Source organism: Indicator indicator, chromosome 18 (assembly GCF_027791375.1).
Source record: "Indicator indicator isolate 239-I01 chromosome 18, UM_Iind_1.1, whole genome shotgun sequence".
NCBI classification, from domain to species: domain Eukaryota; kingdom Metazoa; phylum Chordata; class Aves; order Piciformes; family Indicatoridae; genus Indicator; species Indicator indicator.
Window position 1 is genome coordinate 11,340,181 of NC_072027.1, and position 25,429 is coordinate 11,365,609.

At 46.2% G+C, this 25,429-nt stretch overlaps 1 protein-coding gene across 1 annotated transcript; it reads right to left on the reverse strand.

The window, feature by feature from the left end:
- Positions 1–1,861: 1,861 nt before the first annotated feature.
- RBM27 (RNA binding motif protein 27) lies at positions 1,862–22,608 on the reverse strand. Its single transcript, XM_054389398.1, has 21 exons — positions 22,550–22,608; positions 19,796–19,914; positions 18,935–19,059; positions 18,183–18,274; positions 17,206–17,396; positions 16,123–16,380; positions 15,339–15,572; positions 14,697–14,860; positions 13,924–13,960; positions 12,857–13,006; positions 10,435–10,582; positions 10,027–10,180; positions 8,622–8,879; positions 8,385–8,513; positions 7,321–7,443; positions 6,723–6,797; positions 6,458–6,622; positions 5,939–6,043; positions 5,646–5,837; positions 3,515–3,625; positions 1,862–2,987 (listed from the first exon to the last, which is right to left on the reverse strand). The coding sequence occupies exons 1-21, from the start codon at positions 22,606–22,608 to the stop codon at positions 2,901–2,903; spliced, it is 2,976 nt and encodes a 991-aa protein (XP_054245373.1). The 3' UTR covers positions 1,862–2,900.
- Between the last annotated feature and the right edge of the window lie 2,821 nt (positions 22,609–25,429).

Here is a 25,429-nt window from a genome sequence, read left to right on the forward strand (position 1 = left end):
TGTATATCTTTATTGCAAAAAAAAAAAAAAAAGTCAACATGCATCTTAGAAATCCATCTTGTAATCAATAAAACAAAACATTACAGATAAGAATTTAATGTATAAACAGTTAGAAATCCAACAATATCTCCTAGGGTGCTATTACACAAGTTCACATCTGTAAAAACTATGGTACAGGGTCACTGTACAGCAAGGGCTCTGTTCCTTTTCACATGATTTGGCAGCACAAAGCAGCAGCAGCTGGTTCCATACTGATCAGTTCAACTCTTGCTTTGCTCTTTTTTTTGCTCAGGTGAACTCAAAGAAGGAGAATCCTTCCTGACAGGGACTTTCTTTCATTACTTTACCAAACCCTCTTGCAGCGTTTGCACCCCCAGTTCAGGCTGGTGACATCTAACCCACACACTGCTGGTGAAGGCCCTGGCTGGGCACAGGAGTGAGGATGCTGGCTCTGAGTTTGCCTAGGGTACCCCTTGAAAATACAGGTGAATTTTCCAGGGAAGTGTTGCCATAGCATGCAAGCAGTGCTGTTGTGTGACCTGTTGAACAGAAATCCCCAAGCAGCACAACAGAGCCTAAAATCCAGGGACGTCCCTAAGCTGTGGCAAAAAGGTAACTTCCAAAAGCTTTCCTGCTCCCTACATCCCCAAGTCAGGCATTGCTGCCCTGCCCACCTCCTGCACTCCTCAACCACCCCACAGCTCACTATCCACACACAAGCCAGGTTCAGGGGCACAACTCTGTGCCTCACCACCTAGAAATCATCACATTTGGGATGTCACCAGAGGATTTATGGAAGCCTGCCAGTGTATGCTGTAAAGGGGAATAAACCCAACCCAGAAATCAGATGAAGCTCTCACAGATTTACCAGCTGAAGCCACCACTTGCCTCCCTCTGGCCCAAAGTGCCCCTGAACAGGGTGCCAGCCAGGCAGGGCCACCCCAAATGAAAAACCATATGAAAAGGAATCCCATTCTACCTGTGCCAAGGCTACTGCCATTGCTCTTACAGCTTTCATCCATTCACTGCAGTTTTCATTTTCCAAATACAAAAATACAACAGTTCTCATGGAAATCTATAGGCTGGTAGTTTTAGTACACAAAAAAGTAAAGTATTTACAAAATTATACAGTTTAAGAAAAAGCTCTGTACAAAAAAATATATAAATCCTTTTGTTCCCTCTATCACTTTTTAAACTGTCAGTACTCAGATGGGTTTGCTGCAATGGAGTTTTTAAAATATACACTGAGTGAGCTACAGACACTGAAATAAAACACTGGAGATGATGGGAGAAAAGCAAGACTTTTAAGGATGTGGAGTGGTTGCCCCTTGTTTCCTCCTGTCTGCAACTTAGGACTTTCCTGCTGGTTGAGGCTAATTATAAAGAGGTTGAATGTGGAGACAATACTGAGACACATTCCCTTTGATGGCAGGGAAACAAAGTGATATTGGCTTGAGCTTTGATCCATCACCATGGCAGAAGGATAACAAAGTTTGGGGACTGCTAACCTGAAATCATGCTCAGCTACAGGCCACCTGCCAAGCTCAGAGCCATTTAGAGGGTTTGATGGGCATTTTTCCTCAGCTGGGAACTTGCTAAGCTGATTATTCCCAGGAGGAGAGCATTTCTGCACCCAGAAGCTGTTTATCTTATGTAGAAGTGCACCTGAAATGTAGTGAACCTGCAGAGTAAAAGGGGCAGGCAAGGAAAGGCTACCTGAGGATCTCAGGAGCTGCAGGAGCTGTCACAGTGGAGCTGCACAGCTCAGGCACCTGACCCTGTGATCCTCATTGCTATCGAGCCACGCCATTCACAGGAGCTGTTCTTACAGTGGAACACCAGTAAGGCAATGGAGAATGGAATGGTGCTCATCTTGAAGGTAAGCTCAGAACCTCTCAAGCCCAGCTCTAACACCCCTCTAGGGACTGGTCACTTCCAGTGAAGGTTTAACACTGCTCTTGGAGCAGGACTAAACTGCCTTGGCTAAAAAGTATTTTGCTCTGAGCACTTCATGGGTTTGGGTTGAAGATCAAAGGGCTGGTGACAGGGAAAGGAGGGAGAGCTGGCAGGCAGCTGACAGTTTAGTTGTTTTTCGGTATGAAACATTACATTCCTGCTCACCAACACTGAAACACAGTAAACAGGGTCTAACATGAACCTTACCCTGAAACTATGGCAGAGAACCAAGAAAAAGTGAAAATTCACTCCAGCAGGGGCCATTGCTGGTCTTCTGTGGAGCAGAACTTGAACAAACAAACCAACCTGGACAGTGGCACAACAATACCCTGTTTAAATTGCTTCTTCCACCTCCTGCTCCCAAAAAGCAGTCAAGCATAAAACCTGGTGGCCTTCACACACTGCAATAAATGTATTGATCTAACCACAAATAATTCCTATGACAAGTGATTCCACCTGAAATACAAAGTTCCCCCTTCTCAATTAGCAAATGAGGCCATTTTTTCTTTCATAACATTTAATGAAAGTTTGTGTCTTTCCCCTAAGTCCAGAATATTGCTAAATAAAACCTGGCGTAGCTTTTCAATTAGAACCCAACAAATCAATGTTATAAAAACCCCCAAACAAGGTAATACAGGTGACACAAAGAGGACAAGAAAATACCAATTATTTCTTACTCCCCTCTCTCTTTTTATCCTTCTTAAATAGAAAATATCACCAGCCTGGTGAGCTTGGTAAAGATGTAAAAAGTCACTGGGCCTTTGGCTAGCTTCGTATCACAGCTCTAGATCCAAAATGTTTTGTAACCAACTCCGCTTACTTCAGACCTTGTGGTTTGAAAAGAAAGTAAAGCTTTTTTTTTTGGCTCCTCAACTTCCTTAAATAAATGTTTAAAAGTTGTAGCTTGAACTATATTCCTAAAATTATACATTTCCAACATTGTTTCATCTTCTCCAAGAACGTGATTCATCCTCATCTTCATCGTCGTCATCATCATCTTCATGCAAAAATAAGTCTGAGGTTTCAGTTTCCTAGAGGAAGAAGAAATGGACTTAAACCAACCACATCCACACTGCACCCTAGGGAACAGCCTTGGTCTTCCACCACACAGCACCAGTTCTGCTTTAGATCGGGGTCCTGTTCACCAGGTCTCACTGAAACAGTCCCATGCCAGAAGGGTTAGGGACAGAACAGCTGCCTCGCACACCCAGGGAAGGAGGAGCAAGGGGCAATAAGCCACCATTCACCCTCTCCGAAGCAACTTTTCTGGGCAGTGCCTGGTCGGAAAAATCTTTGAAAGCTTTGTGTGCTCCATTACAGAGAAGAATCCAGGCAGTGACTTATCCTACCTGGAGCACAAATTCTGTGAGCCTCAGAGAACATGAGGCTGACAAATCAACATCCCAGCCAGAAAGTCTGTTTCCTTTTCCATTTCCCCACCCCGTCCCTGACTACTCCAAACCAGACAAGTGACATTTCTTCATTAAACAGAAAGTGGTAAAAGCTCTGAGGCAATGCATTCTACAAGAATGGTTGGGTGAATGAAACACTCTCATACCTCTTCCTTGGATTCCTCTTCCTCGATCTCAGTGGACACTGAAGGTACCTTGGGTTTGTACCATGATATCTGTAGCCTTCGGTCTTTGAAGCGGGACCCTTGGTTAGCAGCCTGGATTGGATTTGAAATGAACGGATTTTCAAAGCCTGGGTCAGGTAAAGAGTTTCTAAGATCACCAACAACGTGCTAGGCCCTGGGAACACCACACAAATGGTGGTGAGGCACTGAAATAGGTTCCCCAGAGCAGTTACGGAGTCTCCAAGCTTGGAAGTGTTCAAAGCCAGGTTGGATGGGGCCTTGAGCAACCTGATCTAGTACGACGATTTGAACTAGACGTTTTTAAGGTCCCTTCCATTATGATTCTATGAAATGCACACATCAAATCTCAGACACAAGCCACAATCATCTGCTTCTGAATGTCTTCTGAAAGCAACTTCACTCAAACCTGAATCTGCTGAACAATGCTCACCTACCAGCAGCTGAAAAGCTTAGCAGAGCTCTGTGTTGCCAATAGGGTAAGGAAGAGCTGTGTCCCCCTCTAGTGAAACTGCCTGCAGCAGCAAAACCACCTTCAGTGTCCAGCCCAAACCAGTAGGACCAAAGCATGCTACATTTTAAAAGAAGGGACACCCAAGAAGTTCAATATTCCTATTTTAGAACCTCCCTTACTCTACTCACATTTTCAGCTTCTGAGCGAGATTTAAAAGTCAGGACAACACTTAATGGGGAATCCTCCTCTTGAAGGTCTTCAATATCTCCAAATTTCTAGAAGAGGAAAATCAATTAGGAACAGCTGTGATATTCTCCTCCAAGACCATGATCATCATTTGCTACAACTGCAGCCACTGAAAACTTTTTTTTTGACAGAAAACTGACAGCCAGAGAGAGCTCAGCTGCATCACCCCCCAGGTACTGCAGCATTTGTACTGGTAGTTTTTGGCCAAAGCAGAAAAGTAGCTCAAAAGCCAGTAAAATAATAGCTGGTGTAAAGCACTCGTTGTTTGTGAAAACTACTACTGGTTTTAGTAGCTAAGGACAGCTAAAACTTTAAAATCTCCCTCCAGAGTTCATGGTACCATTACCCTAAAGCAGGTTGGATTTTTTGATCAAATCACCATTTTTTACTGAATTTACCTCAAAGCAGTAGTTGTAGCCTCTAACCTTTTGACAAGCAGTGAGGCCAAAGCAGGAACAGTCTCCTGAAGAGCAAAGTCTACCCTGCTGCATGAAGAACTGGAAAATTCTGTTCCCACTCCAACCAGAAACAAACCAGCTTCCAGACTAGCAGCTCTCTCAAGAGCTCCACAGCTGCTCTGTACCCAGCTCTGAAGGGGAGGGCTACTGAAGTATCAGTCACTTGCTTTGCACAGAGCTTCCAGACATGCCAAAGTGACTGGGTCAAGCTTGGATGTCACGCTGGGTCTGTCTATGAAGTATGACATCGTCTCTCCACGAAGTTTACCAGCTTTGCACAACAAAACACTTCCTTCTGGAAAGGGCAACTGAGGGGAATGGAAAATCAGGTTTTCTTTTGCTAACTTGGTTAGGATGCCAATACTACCTTAGCTGGCAAACTAGCAAGCTGCTTGCTCCACCGTGAATGCAGGAACAAACACAACTACTCTGAAACCAGGGTCCTGCATAGCAAAGCAGCACTTTGCCTCTGGAGCTCCAGAGAGACAAGAGAAATGGTGTGAAGTGCTGATCTGAAAGATAACTTGTGAACAGAGAGAGGCTGATGGTTATTTTCCATTGTTCTGACATCTATTTTAAGCTACTTCAGTGAAAAATTAATGAGTAAGCTTCTTAGCTCTGCCCATTAAAAGAAAGCACTGGGCAGCTTTTGTAAAGCAGCTACAGATACTTTACATTTATACCCTTGGTAACCCTTGATGCTGTTTGCTTATCCACAGCATGTTCCGTGAGTTCAGGAGGAAGTCTTTGATTTTTCTGCACTAACAGAAACAAACAGACTTGCATCTTCAAGACTTTGGCAGAGAATTGTTAGTGCTCCTCTGCAAGTGAGCACACAGCCAGGACGCTGGTTCTCTGCTTCATCTCCAAGTTACAGCTCAGCCACAATTCTCAGGTTTTGGTTTTTTTTTTTTTTTTTATGTGACCTTGTACTTACAGAGAAGTGCTGTAACAATTCATCTTTCTCTTCTTCCACGAAACCTCCCACTGTCAGTGCTTTGGGGCGATGATCCACCACCATGTGGTTCAACATGCCCCTGCCTCTGCCACCACGGCCCCGGCCCCGGCCCCTCCCCTGGCCTGGTGACGCCTTCCCACGGCCAGCCGGCAAGATCCCCAAGCGTGCAGCCTGGGAAAGGAGGCAAAGAGGGTATGATGTCATTCTCAGTTTGGGAGGACTGGAAATGGTTATACATCATCAACACATGAACAGCATCAGTCCAAACTCACCTCGACTTGTAGCTGGTTGAGCTTTTTTCTTAGCTCAGTTGTGTCCTCTCCAGAAGAGAGTCTCTTATGGAAGTCCAGCTCTGCGTCTAGAAGTTCCTTTTGTGCCTTGGGGAAAAGAGGTGTGGAAAGAGAAAAAGGAAGGGAAAATCAGAAGTGTAAGGTATGCTTTTAATGTGTTATTCCTCAGCAATGCAGTGATGTAAATGATACAGGCAGAGCAGCACACAATAACCACTCTTTTCTCTAAGTTGTTTTCACTGCCTTTATGCCTCTCCCCCAGGCCACTTTTCAAAGGGCCCAGAGTTCTCTGCCTCAGAACCGGAAGAAGCTTGAATTAGCTACATGCAAAACTAGGTCATTCCACTTCCTTAAAACCATCACCTGCTTGTTTATGACCATCACCCTCAAATTCAAAACACCACTTGGAAGTGTTTTGATGTTAGGCTGCTGCATTTTTCAGGCATAGCATTGGAAACAGTTACAAAATGCATCTGGACAAGCGTCTTGTGCCATACATACCTCTGTCTTGGACTTTAATTTTGATATTGTAGAGGTTGTAGATGAAGTTTTTAATTCATCCTTTAACTGAGATATTTTGCCTGTTAATTCTTTTAAAGTCTTCATTATTTCTGCTCTTTCTTCTGGTTTCATGGCCTTGTTTTTCTCCAACTTGGATATCAACATCTACATATTAACAAAAGAACAGAAATATAAAATTCCACCACTGAACAGACAGCTATCTACAAATCCAGAATGCATCTTCCAGAAGACACTTCAGAGTTACCTTCTGGCATTCGATTTGTTTTTCTAACATCTCCTGCTTCTTTTTCCTCATGTCTTGTTGGAGTTTCATTGCCTCCTGCAAGAGAAGAAAACTCTTTTAGCCAGTAGAAAGCATTAGATGTACTCACACAGATCCCATTTCCCTCTTTGGTTATAAAAGCAAGGGCCACAATGCAAACTGCTGGTCTGCAACATGCAAAATGATGAGGTGTATCTGGTCTGCAAAACAACAAGTTTCTAACTTCCTGCTGGGAAGTATTCCAAGTACATTTTTGCCTCCTTCAAACAGATCCAAAGAAATGGATCCTGCGTTATCATTTAGGTGTCTCATACCTGCAAGGATTATCATCAGGGAAACACCTCAGGAAAACCCAGAAACCCCATACATGACCCATGAATGCCAGTTGAGACACCCCAAAGGAAGGAATATCCACTATGACTAACCTCAGTGGGAGCTTGCAAGACAGCCTGATAACGACAAAACCTGCACAAAATTAGGAAGCTAAGCAGCAATCTCTGAGGTTTCAGTGGCCTTCCATCCTTTCTTTATCAAATCCTTTGATCACTACACTGTCAAGCAGCCAAAAACAGTGAAGTACCTGTTTTTTTTTAAGGGCTTCTTGCACATCATGAGGTTTAGACCCTGCACCAGGCTTCCCAGGTGCCTTCAGGTGTGAAGCACTGTAAACCATTTTTGAGTGGCTTGTGGGAGTTGGAAACGTCTGAAATAGTAAAAACACAAAAGTAGAACAGCTTAAAACAAGTGTGAGAGACCAGCAGTGAATTTCTGAGGAATGCCTCATCCAACCTGGGCTTGAACACCCCCGGGGAGGGGGCATCCACAGTCTCTGTGGCAAGCCTATTCCAGGGTCTCACTACCCTCGTACTGAAGAGCTTCTTCCAAAGATCCAGTCTAAGCCTGCTCTCCTTCAGCTTAAAACCATTCCCCCTTGTCCTCTTGCTTGACACCCTTATGACGAGTCCCTCTCCAGCCTTCCTGTAGGATCCCTTCAGGTATTGGAAGGCAGCTCTAACGTCCCCCTGGGGCCATCTCTTCTCCAGGCTGAACAACCCCAGCTCCTTCAGTCTGTCCTTACAGCAGAGGTGTTCCAGCCCTTGTGGCCCTCCTCTGAACTCACTCCAACAGCTCTGTGTCCCTCTTATGATGGGGGACACCAGAATTAGACACAGTATTCAAGGAGGAGTCTTAGAAGGGCAGAGTAAAGGGGCAGAATCACCTCTCCTGCCCTGCTGGCCACACTCTTCTTGATGAGCCTAGAATCTGATTTGCTTTTGGGTCCTTCTACAAGCTTCCAGCACTACTGTTAAAGCACAGCATAAGCATGGCAAGCACCAGGAAAGCAGTGACGTTCACCCAGAGAAAGCTGGCATCACACTGAGGCTGCCAAGCTGGTTTACTATGAAGCACTGCCAAAGACTATTTCATGCTCTTTAAAATATTGACTGTTTCTGGAGTTGCTGTCCCTGTTTTACAGACACAGGTCATGAAACTGGAAAGTAACTGATGATGGTTGCATGGAGCCTAAGTGAAGACAAATGGCCAGCTGGGAACAACTCAAGTTCTGCTTGCTAGTTTCTCCTTAGATAACAGGCCAGAGCCTTAACCCAAAGCATGAAGCTGGTCAGAGCTTCACTAATGTACCTGAGAATCCTCCACCACAGCCCCAGTCTGGCTCAGGTCAGACTGGTTTCCACCTGCTGCTCCAAGGCGACGTTTCACAGGGACTTTATTAAGGACATAGGCACCAGATGCCAGGGGTTTGTTCATCACCTGTGCACCAGAAGATATCAACAAGGAAAAGTTATCCACCATGTCCTGGAGCACCAGGCACTGAGGACTGCTGGTGATGCTCAGTTATGGGTCAGGGCAGCACAGTACCTTTGAGAGATTGCTGTGCATGGTCACAGCAGCTGTCGTGGTCAGGGCTTGCTGCTGAAGGTGAAGCTGGTGGTGGAGAGGCTGAGTGGGTGTCTGCTGCTGCTGCAGCACAGGGGGCTGCTGCTCACTGTCCCTGTGCCACAGCACTCGGATAAAGCGGTTGTTGAGAACGGCCTCTGTGCTGGAAATGGCCTTCCTGGCCTCGTCATTAGTCAAGTACTGAATTAGAGCAGCCTCAGGGTCATTCTGGAAAGCAACCTAGAGCAAAAGTTCAGTAGAAGGCATGATTTCTCAAGGAAGAGAACATCTCAGCCAGGAGCAAACTGCAAATAACCTGAACTAACAGTGGGCTATCCAAGGACAGTAACAGCTCAAAACACAGGTCACACATTCTGTGTGATTAAATCCAGGAACCTTCTGGCAGATACTGCACAGACTTGCAGCAAAGCCTAAACACAGGAAAATGAAACAGACTCCATCAAACAGCATCACACACAGAGCAGTGTGAGCTCCCTCCAGAATATGACTGAAGAGATCCCAGCGCAGACTGGAAGCTCTTTATTCTGCCCTCCCAAGAGCAGACTGCTGTCGAGGGTGGAGAATGCAAAGGCTCCCCATATTCCCAAAGCAGCATGACAATGTCACTATTTTTCTCCAAATATTAATCACAGGAATAAAAACACACTTTGGACTTCCTATTAAATGACTGAACGTGTTTTAAAACCTTTATTTCACTGTTGAGGTGCAGAAAGCACCTTGATGATGAAACAAAGCATTTACAACATGCTAAGCCAAGACATGAAATCATTAATTCAATAAATACAGAAGCTTCCCACGTATCTGTCTTTAATTCAGACCTCTGTAGCCCTAAGCAACTGTTTTCTCAAAAAAAAAAAAAAAAAGGGATATTACACCATTTAAGCCACCTAACTACCTGTTCTTTGTGTATATGGTGTTCCCTCATCTCATACAGTGCAAGCAACAGTACTGCACTGCAGCCCGTGCTAGGGTGCAAAGCACAGATGAACTGGTGCCTGTAAAGACTCTCCTGGGGCATCATGGGCAAAGTCCTGACTATGAAATACTGCAGGTTACCATCCAGGACAGGAATGGTTAGAGGATCTCTTTCATGAGTTGCTCAAGATCCTGAGTTGGTTTAATGTTGCTAAACCTGCAAGCCTCTAAAGTTTAATAAGGTCTGAGGAAGGCAGAAGCCAACAGACTTGCACAGATTTAACACCAATCAGAGCAATGAAAGTTTCCTCCCAATTTGATCAGCTGCTCTCCTGGTTTGCTTCCACCAAGATTTCTCAAGGATACATGTAGCTCAGTCACAATATTTAGGAAGGCTTCAAGAAAAATAAAATACCTCCACGGAGGCAGAAAAGTGGTCTTTGGTTTTTACCTGAATGTTCACAATAGTTCCAAACTTGCTGAAGTGCTCATTGAGCTGTGTGATGTTGTTTAGGTCTGGGGGAATTTTCCTCACTTCCAGTTTGGTATTCGTGTATTGGTTCTTCTTCAAGAATCCTGGCTTGTTCTGGTTGTTATTTGCTTGCCTAGAGAAAATGAGAAAAAGGTGGTAACTCAGACACACATACACTTGAGGAAAGCAAATATTAATGCACATTTAACTTCCATTTTTCTCTAGACATGGGCAAGAGTCCTCCCACTGCCAGATATTTAATCTCCACATTGTGGGGTTATGGATTTTCTGACCCAATCAGCTCAAACTACAGGGACTGCTGAACAGTGACACTCCCAGCACTGACACCAATCAACTGCATCCCAATTAGTCAACAACAATTCTTACTTTCCCAGCCAGGGCTTCTTTAATGGTGGACACTCCATGCTACTTGGAGATCTTTTCCTGCTATCTGGTTCCAGAACAACTCGAGTGACATTGCTGCTGTTATTTGTGATAGGAATGGGAGGCTCAGTCTGGATGATAATATTGGCAGCTGGGGAGAAGGAAAAAGGCCTGTGTTAGTCACCATACACCCAAGGAGACATTAGGAGAGCTTTCACTTAAACAGCAAGTAGGATTGAGTTTAACAACAGAAAACGGTGGAAGACTTTATAAAGTTGGTCAGTTTGGTTTATGAAGTGATTTGGAGAGGACTTGCTGGTCTAACTGAAGAGAAGAAAGCAAATATTTAGTCCTGCCAGCAGAAAGGAGGCTTTTACCTGTAAGACTGGTATTAGTTTAAAGAAAAGATGAAACTCCATCTTTCAGGTTCTGAAAATTCAAATTCTATAGGAAAAGAAAAAAAAAATAAAAAAAGGAGGAAAAGAAGGTGTCTGGGTTCCCAGGCTACAAGTCAGAGTGTGGCAGTGTGGGGCACAGGCTGAACAAACAACCAGCTTTCCCTGTATTAACCCCTGACAGTGAAAAAGCAACCAAGAACCCATTCCTCCCCCTGCTATCCCCTTGTCATCCCTCCACCCAGTTTTTAGCAACAAACTGTTAATTAAGCACAACTTTGCCACGGAGTTATACTCTGAAACATTAGCGTTTGAAGCAACTTCCCCAAAGACAAAGCTGAAGCACCGTCTCAGTTTGGCAAGGATTTATTTACAGGCTTTTCAAGATTAAGCTGTTCCTGTTAGTCTCCTGTGTATGCCAAACAGTCAGCTCCTGAAAAGAAGTCTGAGTTAGAAGTCATTTTTCTAAGGCATTTAGATGTGCCAGAGCTCTGCTGGTTACAGTGGTAAGGACACAGACTGGGCACTTTTGGGCACAGTTTTAATCTCTGGGGGATGATTTGAGTAAACATGCCACACATGTGGCAAAGACAGTAAAACAAGTGATCTGAAGCCCAGCCCTTACAAATGGAATGGGCTCTCAGAGAGAACCTGAAGGCTAGCTACAAAGCCCTAAATCTGTTTTTGGGATGTTCATTGAGATGAAAACAGCAATCTCTGCAGCAATACTAGATGTTCAATTGCTGGAGCATGTCCAGAGAAGGGCAACGAGGCTGGGGAGAGGCCTTGAGCACAAGCCCTATGAGGAGAGGCTGAGGGAGCTGGGACTCTTTAGCCTGGAGAAGAGGAGGCTCAGGGGTGACCTCATTGCTGTCTACAACTACCTGAAGGGAGATTGTAGCCAGGAGGGGTTTGGTCTCTTCTCCCAGGCAACCAGCACCAGAACAAGAGGACACAGTCTCAAGCTGCACCAGGGGAGGTTTAGGCTGGAGGTGAGGAGAAAGTTCTTCACAGAGAGAGTGGTTGGCCATTGGAATGGGCTGCCCAGGGAGGTGGTGGAGTCACCATCCCTAGAGGTGTTCAAGAGGGGATTGGACATGGCACTTGGTGCCATGGTTTAGATAGTCATGAGGTTTAGGGTGACAGGTTGGACGCGATGATCTTTGAGGTCTCTTCCAGCCTTCTTGATTCTATGATTACTTAATCATGTTCTGTATAGGATGAGTCACTAGAAGGAAATAGTGAAAAAAAAAAACAAACCACCTTTATCTACTGAATAATGAACAGTGAAGTGTGGCAGTGAACACTGAAATTTCACAGCTTTTAAGCGCTGAGGCAAGGAATACAGAAGGGACAAAGAAAGTTATGCTAACAGAGCAAAAAACCCTTTAAAGAGCCTCGACTTGTTCTGTCCCCTAGAAGATGCTGTGTGTGTGCTGCCACTAAGAGACTACATCCACACACAGCCAGTTAAGGACTCAGAATTACTGCAATGACAGCTTGGATCTCCACAGGCAGGGAGAACTGGAATGCTGCAATGTTCACTTGAAAGAGAGTATCTGGCTGACAGACTATCAAGCACAAAAACATGCCATGGTAGTTTGTCTCTTCACTACCACCACAGCAGCTGAGGTAAGCATTGGAGATCATGGCCACCTCCTAAACACACCCTTGGCAAATACAAGGCAATCTTCGGATTGTCCTGCTTCAAGCCATCTTTCTGTACTACGTTTCCTTCTTCCAGCACCCAAAAAGTGCCTTCACAGGCTAAAGAGAAATAAACCCCAACCAACCAAGCAGCTGCAAACCCCTTGTAATGTTCCCAAGCCAGTGGCTATGTTCAATCCCAAAAATCTGCTGTGACTGCAGTAGGGTCAGATTAGCATTAAAAAGGCAAAAAGATGTCTGAAAACCCATCTGGAACACTAGATCAGTGAAACAAACTACTGTTTTCAGCCTGAAAAAGGGGAAAACAAGTGTTGATGTCTTGGACAGAAACAGCAACAGCAATGACTAGAAACCCTTCCTACCTCTTGGATTTGTATCCATCTCCCCAGATGTTAGGCCAATTAGATTGGGACGCTGCGTTTGTGCTCTCGTAAAGAACTGTCGGTACTGGGATCTCCCAGCACTGGTAATGCTGGGAGCTTCAGGGTTATAGCCATCTGGCTCATATGTATCTATAAAAAAAGGAGAGAAATGAAAGAATTTTTCAAACGAGCTGGAGACTCAGGGTTAATGTTCCCTTAGGGAAATGCACAGATGTCCAAGACTCAGAAGTTGGTTTGGATGAAGAGAAGAGGGAACAGAGGTTGTACAGCCAAAGTGTGCAGCCACTCAACCCCTCAACTGAGCTTTACACCCAGGGCTGGTTGGGCATGTTCTCCTCTGGCTTTGAATGACTGCTGCTGTCTGTCAGAAACACACAGGTTGCAGCAACTGAGTCCTGATGGGCTGCCTGGGAAAGGAGCCCAGTGTCTGTGTCACAACCTCTGACAGCATTTCAAGGGCAGCACCAGAAGATTTACTGTGAGCATTTCTGCTGTGTGGCCCAAGATGCAAAGAGACTTCCAGTCTTTGCTGCCCAGCAGGCTACTTTATTGCAGAAAAGGGGTTTTTGGGAAGAACAAACTTAAAGTGATTCCAGTCACAGAAATTGGGTAATTTGACCAATACTTACCTATTAAATGATGCTAAGAGTGAGACCAGTTGCCTAGCTCCAGCAACATACTAAGGATTATTCTAAGTAAAAGGGGAACAAGATGATAGAACTGATTCATTGTTCCTCAAGCCCAAAACCCACAGCAAGGATGATGCTTTTTTCCAGCCACAAACAGGAAAAGCTATACAAGGACTAGAATAAACGAAGTCCATGGAAAGCCTTCTCAGAAATACAACATGTCCTGGACTAGAAATCAATGCCTACACAGGGGGACATGGCAGGCTTGAAGCACTCTAAATTTCAGCTCCTTATCCCACAGAAACAATAAAATAAAGACTGCACAACTTAAAGCAGAAGCTCCAGAATGTCAATATTGATGTTCTACAGCTGAGTTTTGTTCTGCCAAGATCCTTCATTACCCTTGCACAATGTGACCCGCAAGTTCCTCCTCCATGATCTGGCGTGTGACCAACTGCAAGAAGGCAACCAGCAGAAGTTCCCACAACAGTCCAAGAAAAGGAGATGAGAATCAACACAGATGTTGTGGAGAACAGACTCATGCAGAACAGCTGAATTTAGTGATACCCTGTGAGCTCACACTGATGGAATCACCTACTAGGAGAAGTTCTGAAGCTGAAAGAATAGGATGAGAACATCTGAGTGCCTGACAGCATTCTGAGATCACTGTATGGATTATCCAACAAGACAGCTGAGTGACTGAAGTTCTGAGAAGCATGGAAGAAGCCACAAAGGAAATGACATGGACCATGAACTAGACCTTTCCCCTCTGGATATGTAAAAACAGCCCAGATGGGAACAGGATAAACCACTGAAAGCCAGACATTTTTTAATCCATAAAGCTAGAACTAAGTCGACTTTGGAAAGAAGATGAAATCAAATCTCTCATCTGTAGTAGCCCAAACCAGAAGGGAATAAAGACCAGGTTAGATGGCAATTACAGGTTTGCAGATCCATCTTCTCCCTACTACCTTTTGCTTGGTGTACATGTACCCCACAGGAAGCTCCCCACAAGTGACTTTTCCTCAGCCAGGGCAGAGCACCACTGCTGCTTCCCACAGCAGCAGCCCCTGCTGCTGCACTGAGCACGGAGATAGCCTCCAGACTTTTTAGATTTGTATGCACTGAAGGAAGACAGAGGCTGTTTCTCATCACACAGCAACAGAGGAACATCACAACTTCTGTCTCACATAGGTTTCAAAGACAGGCGTTTGCTTACGTTCTGAGACTGTGTACAGCAGGTTCTGGGGTAGAGGAGGAGGCAGCCTCGCTCCCACAGGTGCCAGGTTGGGCACAGCACTTGTCCCGGGCTGCTCACGATTGTTGATCAAACTGGACTGTGTTAATGGGGGTCCTGCAATGACACCACAGAGCAGGTCACCAGGGCTTCTAAGTTCACAGATAAAACATGCACATGGTTCAGTGTTCTCTGCTTATGCCTTGCTCTAGACATGCTCAGCAGCAGAGAGATTTAGCCCAGTACAGTAAAAGTGCATTGAGAAGCCCCCTTTAGGTAAGTTACTGACTCCACCAGCTGCTCTGCCCTGGGAAGCACAAGGCTTCAAGAAAAAATAACGGAGGAGGAAAGGAGGGTTATGAGGTAAGCTGAAAGAATCCCCCCTCACCTCCCTGCCCAACTTATCCAATTCCACATGAAGAGCTAGGAACATCCACATTTAAAAGCTGATTCTCCAGAATTATTTTGGCAATGCTTTGAACAGCACGTTACTAGCAAAGCAGCTAGAACTTGCTACCTCACATGGAGATTTTCCAGAAAGCCATCACCACTGTCACTTGGTGACAGAGAAACACAGAACAAAGTTCTGACTCACTTGGTACAGGAAGGACAACAGGAGGTGGTGCCTGTGGGTGAGCTTGTGGAACCGGTAGCCTCATATTCCGAGCTGGACCTGGCAGAGGGGGCAGAAGCATACCAGGAGGAGGAGGAAGTCCCGGAGGTGGTGGAGGAAAAGGAATCATACTTGGCAAAGAAACTTCATCTACTACTAAAGGATCACTTCCATGATCAAACTGGCAAAGATCACCAAATACACAGAATCCTCGCTCTGCAAAACAGGACAGTTCACGATTTTTTTTTTTTAAGAAAAAAACAATAAATTTAATTGTCAGCAACCTGTAGTATTTCAGTTTTTGCTGATACAGAACATGTAATCACCGATCCAACCCTACACTGCCACATGAGGCTTCAAAGTTATTCAAATTAGAATAATCTTCCTGAAAAGCACACAAACATACATGCAGCCAGCATAAAAGCTGTGGAAAAATAAAGTCAGAAGCCTCAGGTGATTTACACTGAACACAGACTACAGTCTTCATCAGAATTGCCAGCAGCTGAAGTATTTGCCATGCACATACAGAATTCTGAACAATCTCCATGTATTCTTATCCAGCCACTGTCAGAGTAGAAGTAAACTGCCTCCAGTAAGAACAGTTATTTCTCCAGAAAAATACAGGCCGTATATGTATCTTTTACACAAGGAATACTCCACATCTTACTGCATTTTGACTCCCAGACTACATTCAGTGAATAACTACTAACCAAAGCTCAGAGAGTAAATGAAACAAGGCATGAAGCTGAAAACTAAAACACCTCACCATCATAATCTTGACATCTTCTTTTAGGAGGAGGGTTTCTGCCAAAGGAACTGGGGTTGCTGTGATTGTTATAGAAATTTGACCAGCTCTCTGTTGTGTTTTCAAGGTGGTGTGCAGGTGCAATGACAGTGACAGTACTGGGGATAGATTGTGCAGCGGAATACTGCTCAGATGATTTACTGGGAGAGACGGCAACCGGATTGTAGGAGACGTCAACATCGTTCCTTTCGCTCTTGAACTTTGATCTCTCTCTGTGCTCTGTTGTTAAAAAACAGAAGAAGTTAGGTAAAGCCTTCATGCTTTGTTCTGCATACCAGAGCCTTGAAAAAAGTACACAACAGCATAAATATTTCCTTAAATATTCAGTATTCTGCACTTAAGACTAAACTCCTTCGAGAACAGTTTGTCAATGAAATAAGAACTAAATACAATGCAAACAGGGTTTTTATTTCAGAAAGCTAAACGTTTTCTTTGCAAAATGCATGTTCATTCCTCTACTCCTTATTCCATTCTAGATTACAGCTTTGTCTTTTAAAATAGAAAAAGGAGGGAAAAAGCCTGAAACAACAAACCTACCCCCGCCCTTAACTAACGTGGTCTCAACAGGCGTGGAAATCTGTTGTAATCTGTGCCTCTTATTTTTCCAACAGACCTGAATTAGCCCTAAAAGAACAATGGAACACATGGTAACCACCTTCAAATACAAAGAAACCTTCTCTAAAACACACAGTAACAAAGTGACAAAGAGGGTAACACTATTTTACAAACAGAGATATTTGAGAGGGGAAAAAAAATAAATAAAAATCAACAGCTTTGTCAACACAGAGAGCACAAAACTATCAGCTGCTGCTACTCACTGTTATACATCAGTGGGTAAATTGAGAGGTTAGCAAAAAAGAAACAATCTCCTTAATTGTTCTACTCTGAAGGACAGCATCTTAATTAATAATTGCAGTAAGACAAAAGCTCTTAAAATTTGCTCCAGCTACTCTGGGACACGCACAGCCTGCCAGAGCACACAGTGTGCAGAAGCCACTACACATCACTGCCATGAGATGCCCTCCCCAAGCTCTGGGTACTAACCAGCACTCCTTGAGTCGCGGTCTTTGCTCCTGCCCCGGCTGCGGCTGCGGCTCCGGCTCAGGCCCCTGCTCTTGGAGCGGCTCTTGCTGCGCCCGCGCCGCCAGCTCGACTTCTCCCTGTACAGCTCACTCCTGTCATAGTACCTGTCGTAGTCCCTCCACTTCCCATCGTCTCTCTTTTTCTCTCTGGATCTAGAAAAGACAGATGTGGACCATGTTTATGAAAAGAGAAACCAAACAAAGAAACAAGCATGCAGCAAGATGCTCTGCAGCCCTTCCATCCAGTTTGGCCAGCAAAATATTCGGGTCAGAATTTGATAGAATGAATCACAGAATGGTAAGGATTGGAAGGGACTTCTAGAGATCAAGTCCAAACCCCTGCTGAAGAAGAGGCACCCACAGCAGCTTGCCCAGGATCACAATGGCTAGGTGGGTTTGGAATCTCTCCAGAGGAGACTCCACAACCTTTCTGGGCAGCCTGCTCCAGAGTTTTAACACCCTCACACTAAAGAAGTTTGTCCTCAGTTTCCCAAATGAGCCAGAAAAGCACAGAATCTCCAAGCTGGGTCACCAACTTACAGCAACCAGCAAGGGCACAACCAAGGAGAGCCAGCAAATGAGACGTTTGAGGAGCAGAACAGGGCATATGTTAAAAGTGATGCTGGCACTGTGAACAATCCCCCCAACCCTTCAAGAGCCCCCAGCAATGCTTTCCAATTCTGTAGGAAGGGAAAGGATGGAGCTGATGTTATTCCCAGGCATCCACATCTGAAAAACAGCCCTTCTGTTCTGGAGAGCCCAACTGCAGGTGAAGGGTTCTCACGCAGTGCTCAGCACAGAGATAATGCAGTGCAGAAAGAACAGCAGGGAGGATGTTACTGTTGCTGTGAAAAATCATCACCTACAAGGTAAAAATCCACAGCTGGAGACTGCTAGCAAATGCAGCAGAAAACATGAACATTTTGGGTCAGAACTAACCGCTGCTCACTGGAATCCGTACGGCTTCTCTGTGGACTGGAGTACTTCTTCTTCCTGCTCTCCCGCTCTTCTTCAACTACCTCTTGGAAATGCTGCTTCAGAGGCAACTACCAAGCAAGGATGAGGATCAGGTTTGGTGTTATGTTTTTAAAATGAAGAAAGTAAGATCAGATTTAGTGAAAACTAAGATGATTTAGATGAAAAAAACATCTGTCTTAGACAAGTGATAGCAGAGGATCCTACAAGGAGGCTTAGCCAACTCCAGGAATATTACTTTGCTTTTCTCAAAAACTTGATTGTTTGTAATTTTGTTAATAAAACTTAAAACCAAGGTAAGAGAAAACTGCTGGCAGATAAACACTAACTCACTTCAAGAGTTATTCTCCCTCAATATGGAGGCCACCAGATATCCCTGATTTTTAAATATTACAGAAAACATTTTAAATCCTTTATATTTCTCACAAAATCTGAAATGCTTTTGCTGCTTTTCTCTCAAACTCTTCCAAACCATTATCACCTCCTACTGCCAGTGACAGCTGGCTAGGATTTCTGAGTGCTCTTAATCTAGATCAAAGGTAGGCTCTGCAGAGGGATTTTGAAGTCTTATCTGAAGGACTATGTTCCATTTTTCCTCAGACGCACAGGGATCACAAAACTCATTGGTCACAACAACACAGACTTTTCTTTCTCACTTCACTTACAGGAGGGTTGATTGGAAAATTAGAGGCAGGTAGACAGAAAAACAATGTTACCTCCTCCTTGACTTCTTCTTTTTCCTGACCTGCAGTCTTGGCTTCTGCTTTCGGAGGTTCCAGAGAGGGAAGGTAACTCTTTGTGTACAGACTTTCAAAAAGTTTATCTACAAAACCTGAAGTTTCTGAGGATACAGAACACAAGAATATATTGATTGATTTAAGGCACTGTTAGATTCACCAGAGAAGTCCCTCAAAGAAGTCATCCTGGTAGACTGCTGACAGGAGCATCTTAAATTGGTGAACATTAGCTCTGTTCAAGGAGCTGGAATGACATTTGTGGAACTTGTTTATTTCAGGTTTATCAAAGAGGTTCCTTCAATCACATTCACAACTTTGAAATGTTCTAAGGAGCAAGTGTGATCAAAAGTTATGATCAAGGAGTGAGTCCAGTTACTCCAACAGCTGCAGTCAGCAGCCTCTTTACAGCATCTTTTGAGAGCAAATGGTTCGCAGAAAGCTAATCATAATCACCCGTTTCACATCAGCTCACAGAAAAACTCACAGAAGTTCAAGCATTTAAAACTTGGGTTTGAATCAAACTGCTGTGAGAAGCTCACCAGAAGCCTCAAAGGTTACTAGGGACCAGGTTGTCAGAAGGTACCAAACACCTGTCAGAACTCCCAGCATTATGAGGCATACCAAGAAATTAAATTGCTAGCTTTTACTGCAGAGGACAAGACTAAGCTACACACCTTCATCTGAAGCTTATTTTTTAAAATCACATGATTTTTATTCCCTCACGCTCTGTTAGAAATAGTTCCTGGATAACAAGAACTATTTTGAAGGCAACAGCAGTGCATCATCCTCCCTCCTCCCCTTGTTGACAAGAATCCCACTGAATAGGGCATAGCGCCGTACCTTTTTGCAGAAAGACATCCAGCTGATCAGCACAGAAAGCTTTCAGCTCTTTCTCTGGCTTGTCTTTCTTGACTAGTGCCACAACATAGTTGGCTAAGGCAGAGGGGTCTGCATCACATCTATGGAGAGAAAGAACCAGTCTTGACTCTGCTGAAGTTTGCCAAAATCCTGTGATGGACAATCACTGCCAGGGAAGAGCCACCAAAGCAAACCTGGCTGTGCATGCAGGATGCTGCTGACACCCAGCACTGCCCTGGAAGTGCTGCAGTGGCTGAGCCAGCAAAAGGGTCCATCACGGTATTTTAGTTGCTTGGTGTCCCGATCCCCCCCAAAAGCCTTCCCTTGCTCCTTCCTGAGCTTGGTTCAAGAAAAGCCACCCTCCTATTGCACAGAAAGAGCCAATTCTAGGTCAGCTGAACAGCTGCCACTATGTCTCAGCTTTCTCCATGCACAGCAACCACCAAGTAGGACTCCACAAGAACAGGAGAGCAATCACCAGGAAGTCACTGCCCATGACTAAAGCATTACAGGGATTTTAAAGCCTCAAAACACTGTTACCATGAACAGCAGTTCAGAAAGACCAAAAAAAGCCCATTTTAAATACACACAGAAACCTGCAGCAGAGTCGAGCTTATCGTGTCCAACACACTGTGGTTTTCACCCCCCAAGGACTATTTCCATGCCCACAAACTTTACAGCAATCCTTAATCACTGTTAAAATGTCCAGGGGGGTGCAACTGTCAACATCCATTCATTATCTGCACTACCTAAGCCCTTATCTAGCCTCATGAAGGCCACAGCCAGCCAGCTGTGCAGCACCACTCTGCCATAGAGCTTTACAAGGGGTATTGCTTTAGATCCCATTAGACAGCTACCATAGAAACACTCCAATCATGAACCACATGAACAGCGTCAAATGATTAAGCAACAGCCCCTCATCTTGCCTCTAAAGATGCAGATGCAGGCTATCAGGTGCTAGGCAGGAACCTCAAACAGTTTGAACTTTCAAAGATGATTTTTTTTTACTTTGTTAAGATTAACAGAGAGGGGATTGTGTATTTTCTAAGACATTAACTACGGAAACAGAAGGAAATAGTGCAAAGTATACAGACCTCAACATAAATTAACCAACCCCTATAACACAAAAATAAGGCTAAACACAAAGCTAGGCAGATGACAACTGTCTAGAGAAAATAAAAATCCTCAGTGAGCACCAGTCTAGCAGCTCCACTCCAAATTAGTTTGCTGGCTGTTTTCACCACGCACTGAGAGCCAAATTAAGTGCAGCAATTAACAACAAAGAGACCACAAACTTCTGCATTTTACAACTCTCAGACACACACTTACAACAAGAAATAAACTGTATGTAATGGAATTGGAGCCAGTGTCCACACTGAACCCACTATAAAACAAGTTTAAAATAAAGGAGATGAATCATCGCTTTATAGCCATTCCCACCCCTCTCTCCATACATTAGTTTCTTTTAGGCACTACATTATGCACAAGAGCACACGAAGTTAACCACACTTCTCCAGGTTAACCACTTTGTATTTTCACTCCTGAATTTCACACCACAGGGATTTCTGATTCCCTGCCATGAACCCTCAACTCTGATTTGTGTCTCTACAGTGCAGGGAATGTTAGACAGCAAGAGAGAAGGCCAATGGTAAATGGCAATGGAGATGTGAGCACAAAAGTTACGCTGAGTCCAGAGAGACTTTCGGGAGGATTTGATCAAGCATCAGAGACTCTTTATCTTAAAAAATGGAAAAAAGGAAAGTCATGAAGAATTTTCAAAGGCCTGTTACTCCATGACTACAGCTAAATATTTCTAAAGCCTGTTTAAAATAGGAAAACAGAAACGTATCTGTAAAAATATCAGCTTCAAACAGGTCTTATTTTTACACCATAGAAACTACTAGATTAACCAGTTACTGACAAATTAGGTTCCTCCAGGAGCCCCTTTCTATAGAAGAAATTCCACCAACACCTCTCTGTGCCCATGCCACAAGCGCTCACTCAGCATGCTAAGCTGCCTTTCATGAACACAGTGCCTTTCATTGCCAACAACAATCCCCCCGGAACAATCCTCACCCAACACTCACAGCACCAGAAACAAACCAGCTCCCAGTCTCTCTGCCCGGGGAAGCCCCTCCAGCAGTGCCTGCCTGCGTGCTTGGCTACTCTCCGACTCTGGCTTCTTGGCTCACGCTCCTGCGCCACAAACCGATGTTACGCAGCGGGAATAAAGCTCTGACATCGCCACAGCCCCGGGCCCTGCCCGTTCTCCGGCTCTGCCCAAGGCCGATACGCAACTGTCGGGACAAAAGGCCGGGCCCGGCGCACCGGCCCTCTGGAAATCACAGCTCACAGCCCAAGCCATTTAAACCGGCTTCTCGCATAAACCCAGCGTGAGTTCTGAATCGCCGGCCACCGGAGCGGGTCCGGGCCGAGCCCTGTCACCTCGCACAGTTTCATGACGCTGAGTTGCCTGTGCTCGATGGAACGCAGCGGTGGGACGAAGGAGAGAGGCCTGGGTGCCTCGCCACTTCGCCCGGGTCCTGGCCGCACACGCAACCCCGTTCCGAGAGGGCCAGTGCCAAGCGTTGCCCACCCGGACCTCCGTCCGCGCTCACCCCTCGTCGCCGAACCACCTCCCCTCTCAATGGGGCCCGGCCTGCCCCTACACCTACCCCACCGCCACACCACCGACCGGGCCGCGTCGGCCCCGGCCCTGCCCCAGTCCGCACTCACATCGGCTCCAGCAACTTGGCCAGCCACGACTTGAGAGCGTCCACGTTCTCTATAATCATGGTGGCCCCACTGCTCCGCCCGGCTCAGCTCTACACCGCCGCCGCCATGGCCGCCCGCCTGGCCCGCTCCCGCCGCTCGTCCCGGGCCCTTCTCTGCGCCGAGGCCTACTACAGGAACTAGCTACCAGTGCGCAACGGAACGTGCTGGGCACAGCTGAGGCGGGAACAAGACAGGGCTCACCAATCAGACAGCAGAACTTACACAGCTCGAGCCAATAAGAGCTGCGAAGAGCCTATCCCGAAGGTCAAAGGAGACCCAACAAGGTAGGTGGCACACACGCATGAACCTCGGCGTGACGTCTGTGGGGGGAGCGTTTAAAGCGGCAGCGTGTCTCAGCGCAGAGCGGTGCGCCGCGGTGGCACCCCCTAGAGGTCCGGCGGGATCTCCGCGGCGTGGGCGGATTTGATTTATTTTTCGTTTTTTTTTCGGGGTTTTCGCAGCGGGAGATGCTCTCTGGCCGTGCCCCTGGGCCGCGGACTCGGGACTCTGCGGTGACACCCCGGACAGCAGTGATGTGCTCTAGCCTCCTAGACCTGGGTTGGTGCCGATGCCCCGCTCCGGGGCTCTGTCAGGATCGACCACAACGCAGGTATCCCTGACTGTCGGACCGGTGAGACCCCTGAGGCCCCGGCTGTCAGACCGGTGAGACTCATGAGACCCTGTTATTGCGCTTGGCTAGCCCTGGGAGCGGGGCTCTATCCATGCTGGCGCTGCGTACCGGGACAGCACCAGGTACGGGTGAGCGGCAGAGCTACAGGGGACTAACAGGTGCACCGTCTCCGTCGCGGCTGCTGCGGGCGGCGGCAAGAACCAGCAGCTTTCACAATACAAAAGACCCGCGCCGGCAGCGCCCGCCCTTGCTGGGCTATCTCCTTGGTTTGGTAGGGCCCGGCCCGCTTGGTCCTGCCGCTTGTTAGGGCTCGGCCCCGCTGGGGGTGTGGCCCGGCGCCGCGCGGCGTGGGCGGGCTCTCGGTGTCCCGGCAGGCGTGGCGCTCGGTGTCCCGGCAGCCATGGCGGTAAGTGAGTGCGGGAGGGTCGTGGCTACTGGCAGCCGTGGTTTGTGAGACCTTTGGGCCCGGCTCATGGGGCCCTGCTCTGGGGCTATGGTGGGATTTCTGCGGGTTGTCCGCCGGGTTTCCTTCTCGGGGCCGTGGCCGGGCTCCCTGCGCTTCCCTCCGCGCCAGCGTGGCGGTCCCGGTTCTCGGCGTTGTGATGCGCGGATGGTGCCCAGGGCCGCCCAGGGTGGCGCGGACGCTGGGCTGGGTGTAGCTGCCCCGCGGTGTTTCGGAGCCCTTCCGCTGGTGCCGGGCGGTGTGTTTCGGTCGGCTTCCGGGACCGGCGAGGCCGTGCGAGCCCGCGCGGCTCCGCAGCGGGGCTGGTGGCGGTGTAGGGGACGTGGGACTGGCAGCTGTCAGAGCCACGTAGAGGGGGGTGATTCAATGGCGTGGGGAATGAGGGCCAGCGATGAAACTTCCTGCTGTGAGTTACAACCTGCCATTAAGCTTTTGTAGTTTCTTTGCTTTTCCTTTGAAGGTATTTTGCAGTTTGCTGTGGTGTTTTTCTTGCCATCAGGCTTGTGTTTGCTCCTGTGAGGCAGGCACAGGACACTTTGTAATGCCTTCATCTTGCAGGAAAAGGCCCCAAGCCCTTGGGATGTGTGTGTCAAGTTTATGGCTGCGGTATCTGTATCAGCTGTGGTTCCTTTAATGGTTAGACTCATAGAACCACAGACTGTTTTGGGTTGAAAGGGCCTTAAAAACCATCTAGTCCAACCCCCTGCAGACAGCAGGGACACCTGCAGCTAAAGCAGGGTGTCAAAGCCCCAAACAACCTGACCTGGAATGGTTCCAGGGATGAGGCAGCTACAGTTTCTCTGGATAGCCTGTTCCAGTGTCTCAGCACCCTTACAGTGAACAATTTCTTCCTTACATCTAATTCAAATCTATGCTCTTTCAGTTTGTAACTGTTACCCATTGTCTTATCACCACACACTCTTATAAATCATCTCATGATATGTGGTGTGCTAAAAGAAGAAGGAGAAGGAATACTGAACACTTAGTGGTGGTGTTTGAACACTGATGGAATTGAAAGAGCTCTCTGAGAACTGCCATTAGAATAGACTTGAATGCCAGGGTCTTCTGGCATAGGAAGTTCTATTCCCACCTAATATTAGCAAGATGAGGAGACATTGCATGGGTTTGTGAAGAGTCTGGAATAAAATCAGAATTCCAGGTTGTGGGGTGTGTTTTTTTTTTTTTTTTTTTAAACTTACAGTTTATATCCATTCTCATCTCCTAAGTTCAGCAACCTCAAATTAGGCCCTGGGAAGATGAGTTTCTTTATGCGTTGTGCTGGCTACTGCAGAGCCCTTCCCCTTGAAGAAAAGGGATTTTAGATCTTGCTTCAGAAGGCTGGATCCCAAGGAGTTCACGTCAATGATGCTCAGCTGTGAGATGATGCTGCAGTGTTACAGAGCCCAGAGGAGTGCTCATTCCTAGTGAGAGGGTGGTCTGTAACGCATTTTGCATTTCTTAGCCCCTTCAGCCAGGCTTTCCCTTTGTGTTTGACAGGAACGTAAAGGGACAGCAAAAGTCGATTTCCTGAAGAAAATTGAAAAAGAGATCCAGCAGAAATGGGACAATGAGCGAGTCTTTGAGGTCAATGCTGCAGATAGACGGAACCAAAAGAGGTAGCTGCTTTTGTTTCCTCACAGATTTTATCTCTGGCTGCTTGAAATGTTGAAGAGAACATAACATGTACTCAAAACAGCCTGCAATGAGAGATCCCTGTGAACTGAGAAACAGTTTACACTGAAAAAAA

Coding starts and splice junctions, on each gene's coding strand:
- RBM27 (XM_054389398.1), bottom strand. CDS start 22,608: ATGATTATAGAGAACGTGGACGCTCTCAAGTCGTGGCTGGCCAAGTTG. Junction 19,915..22,549: donor GCCAAGTTGCTGGAGCCGAT/GTGAGTGCGGAC, acceptor TTCTCTCCATAG/ATGTGATGCAGACCCCTCTG. Junction 6,623..6,722: donor AACAAATCGAATGCCAGAAG/GTAACTCTGAAG, acceptor GTTAATATGTAG/ATGTTGATATCCAAGTTGGA.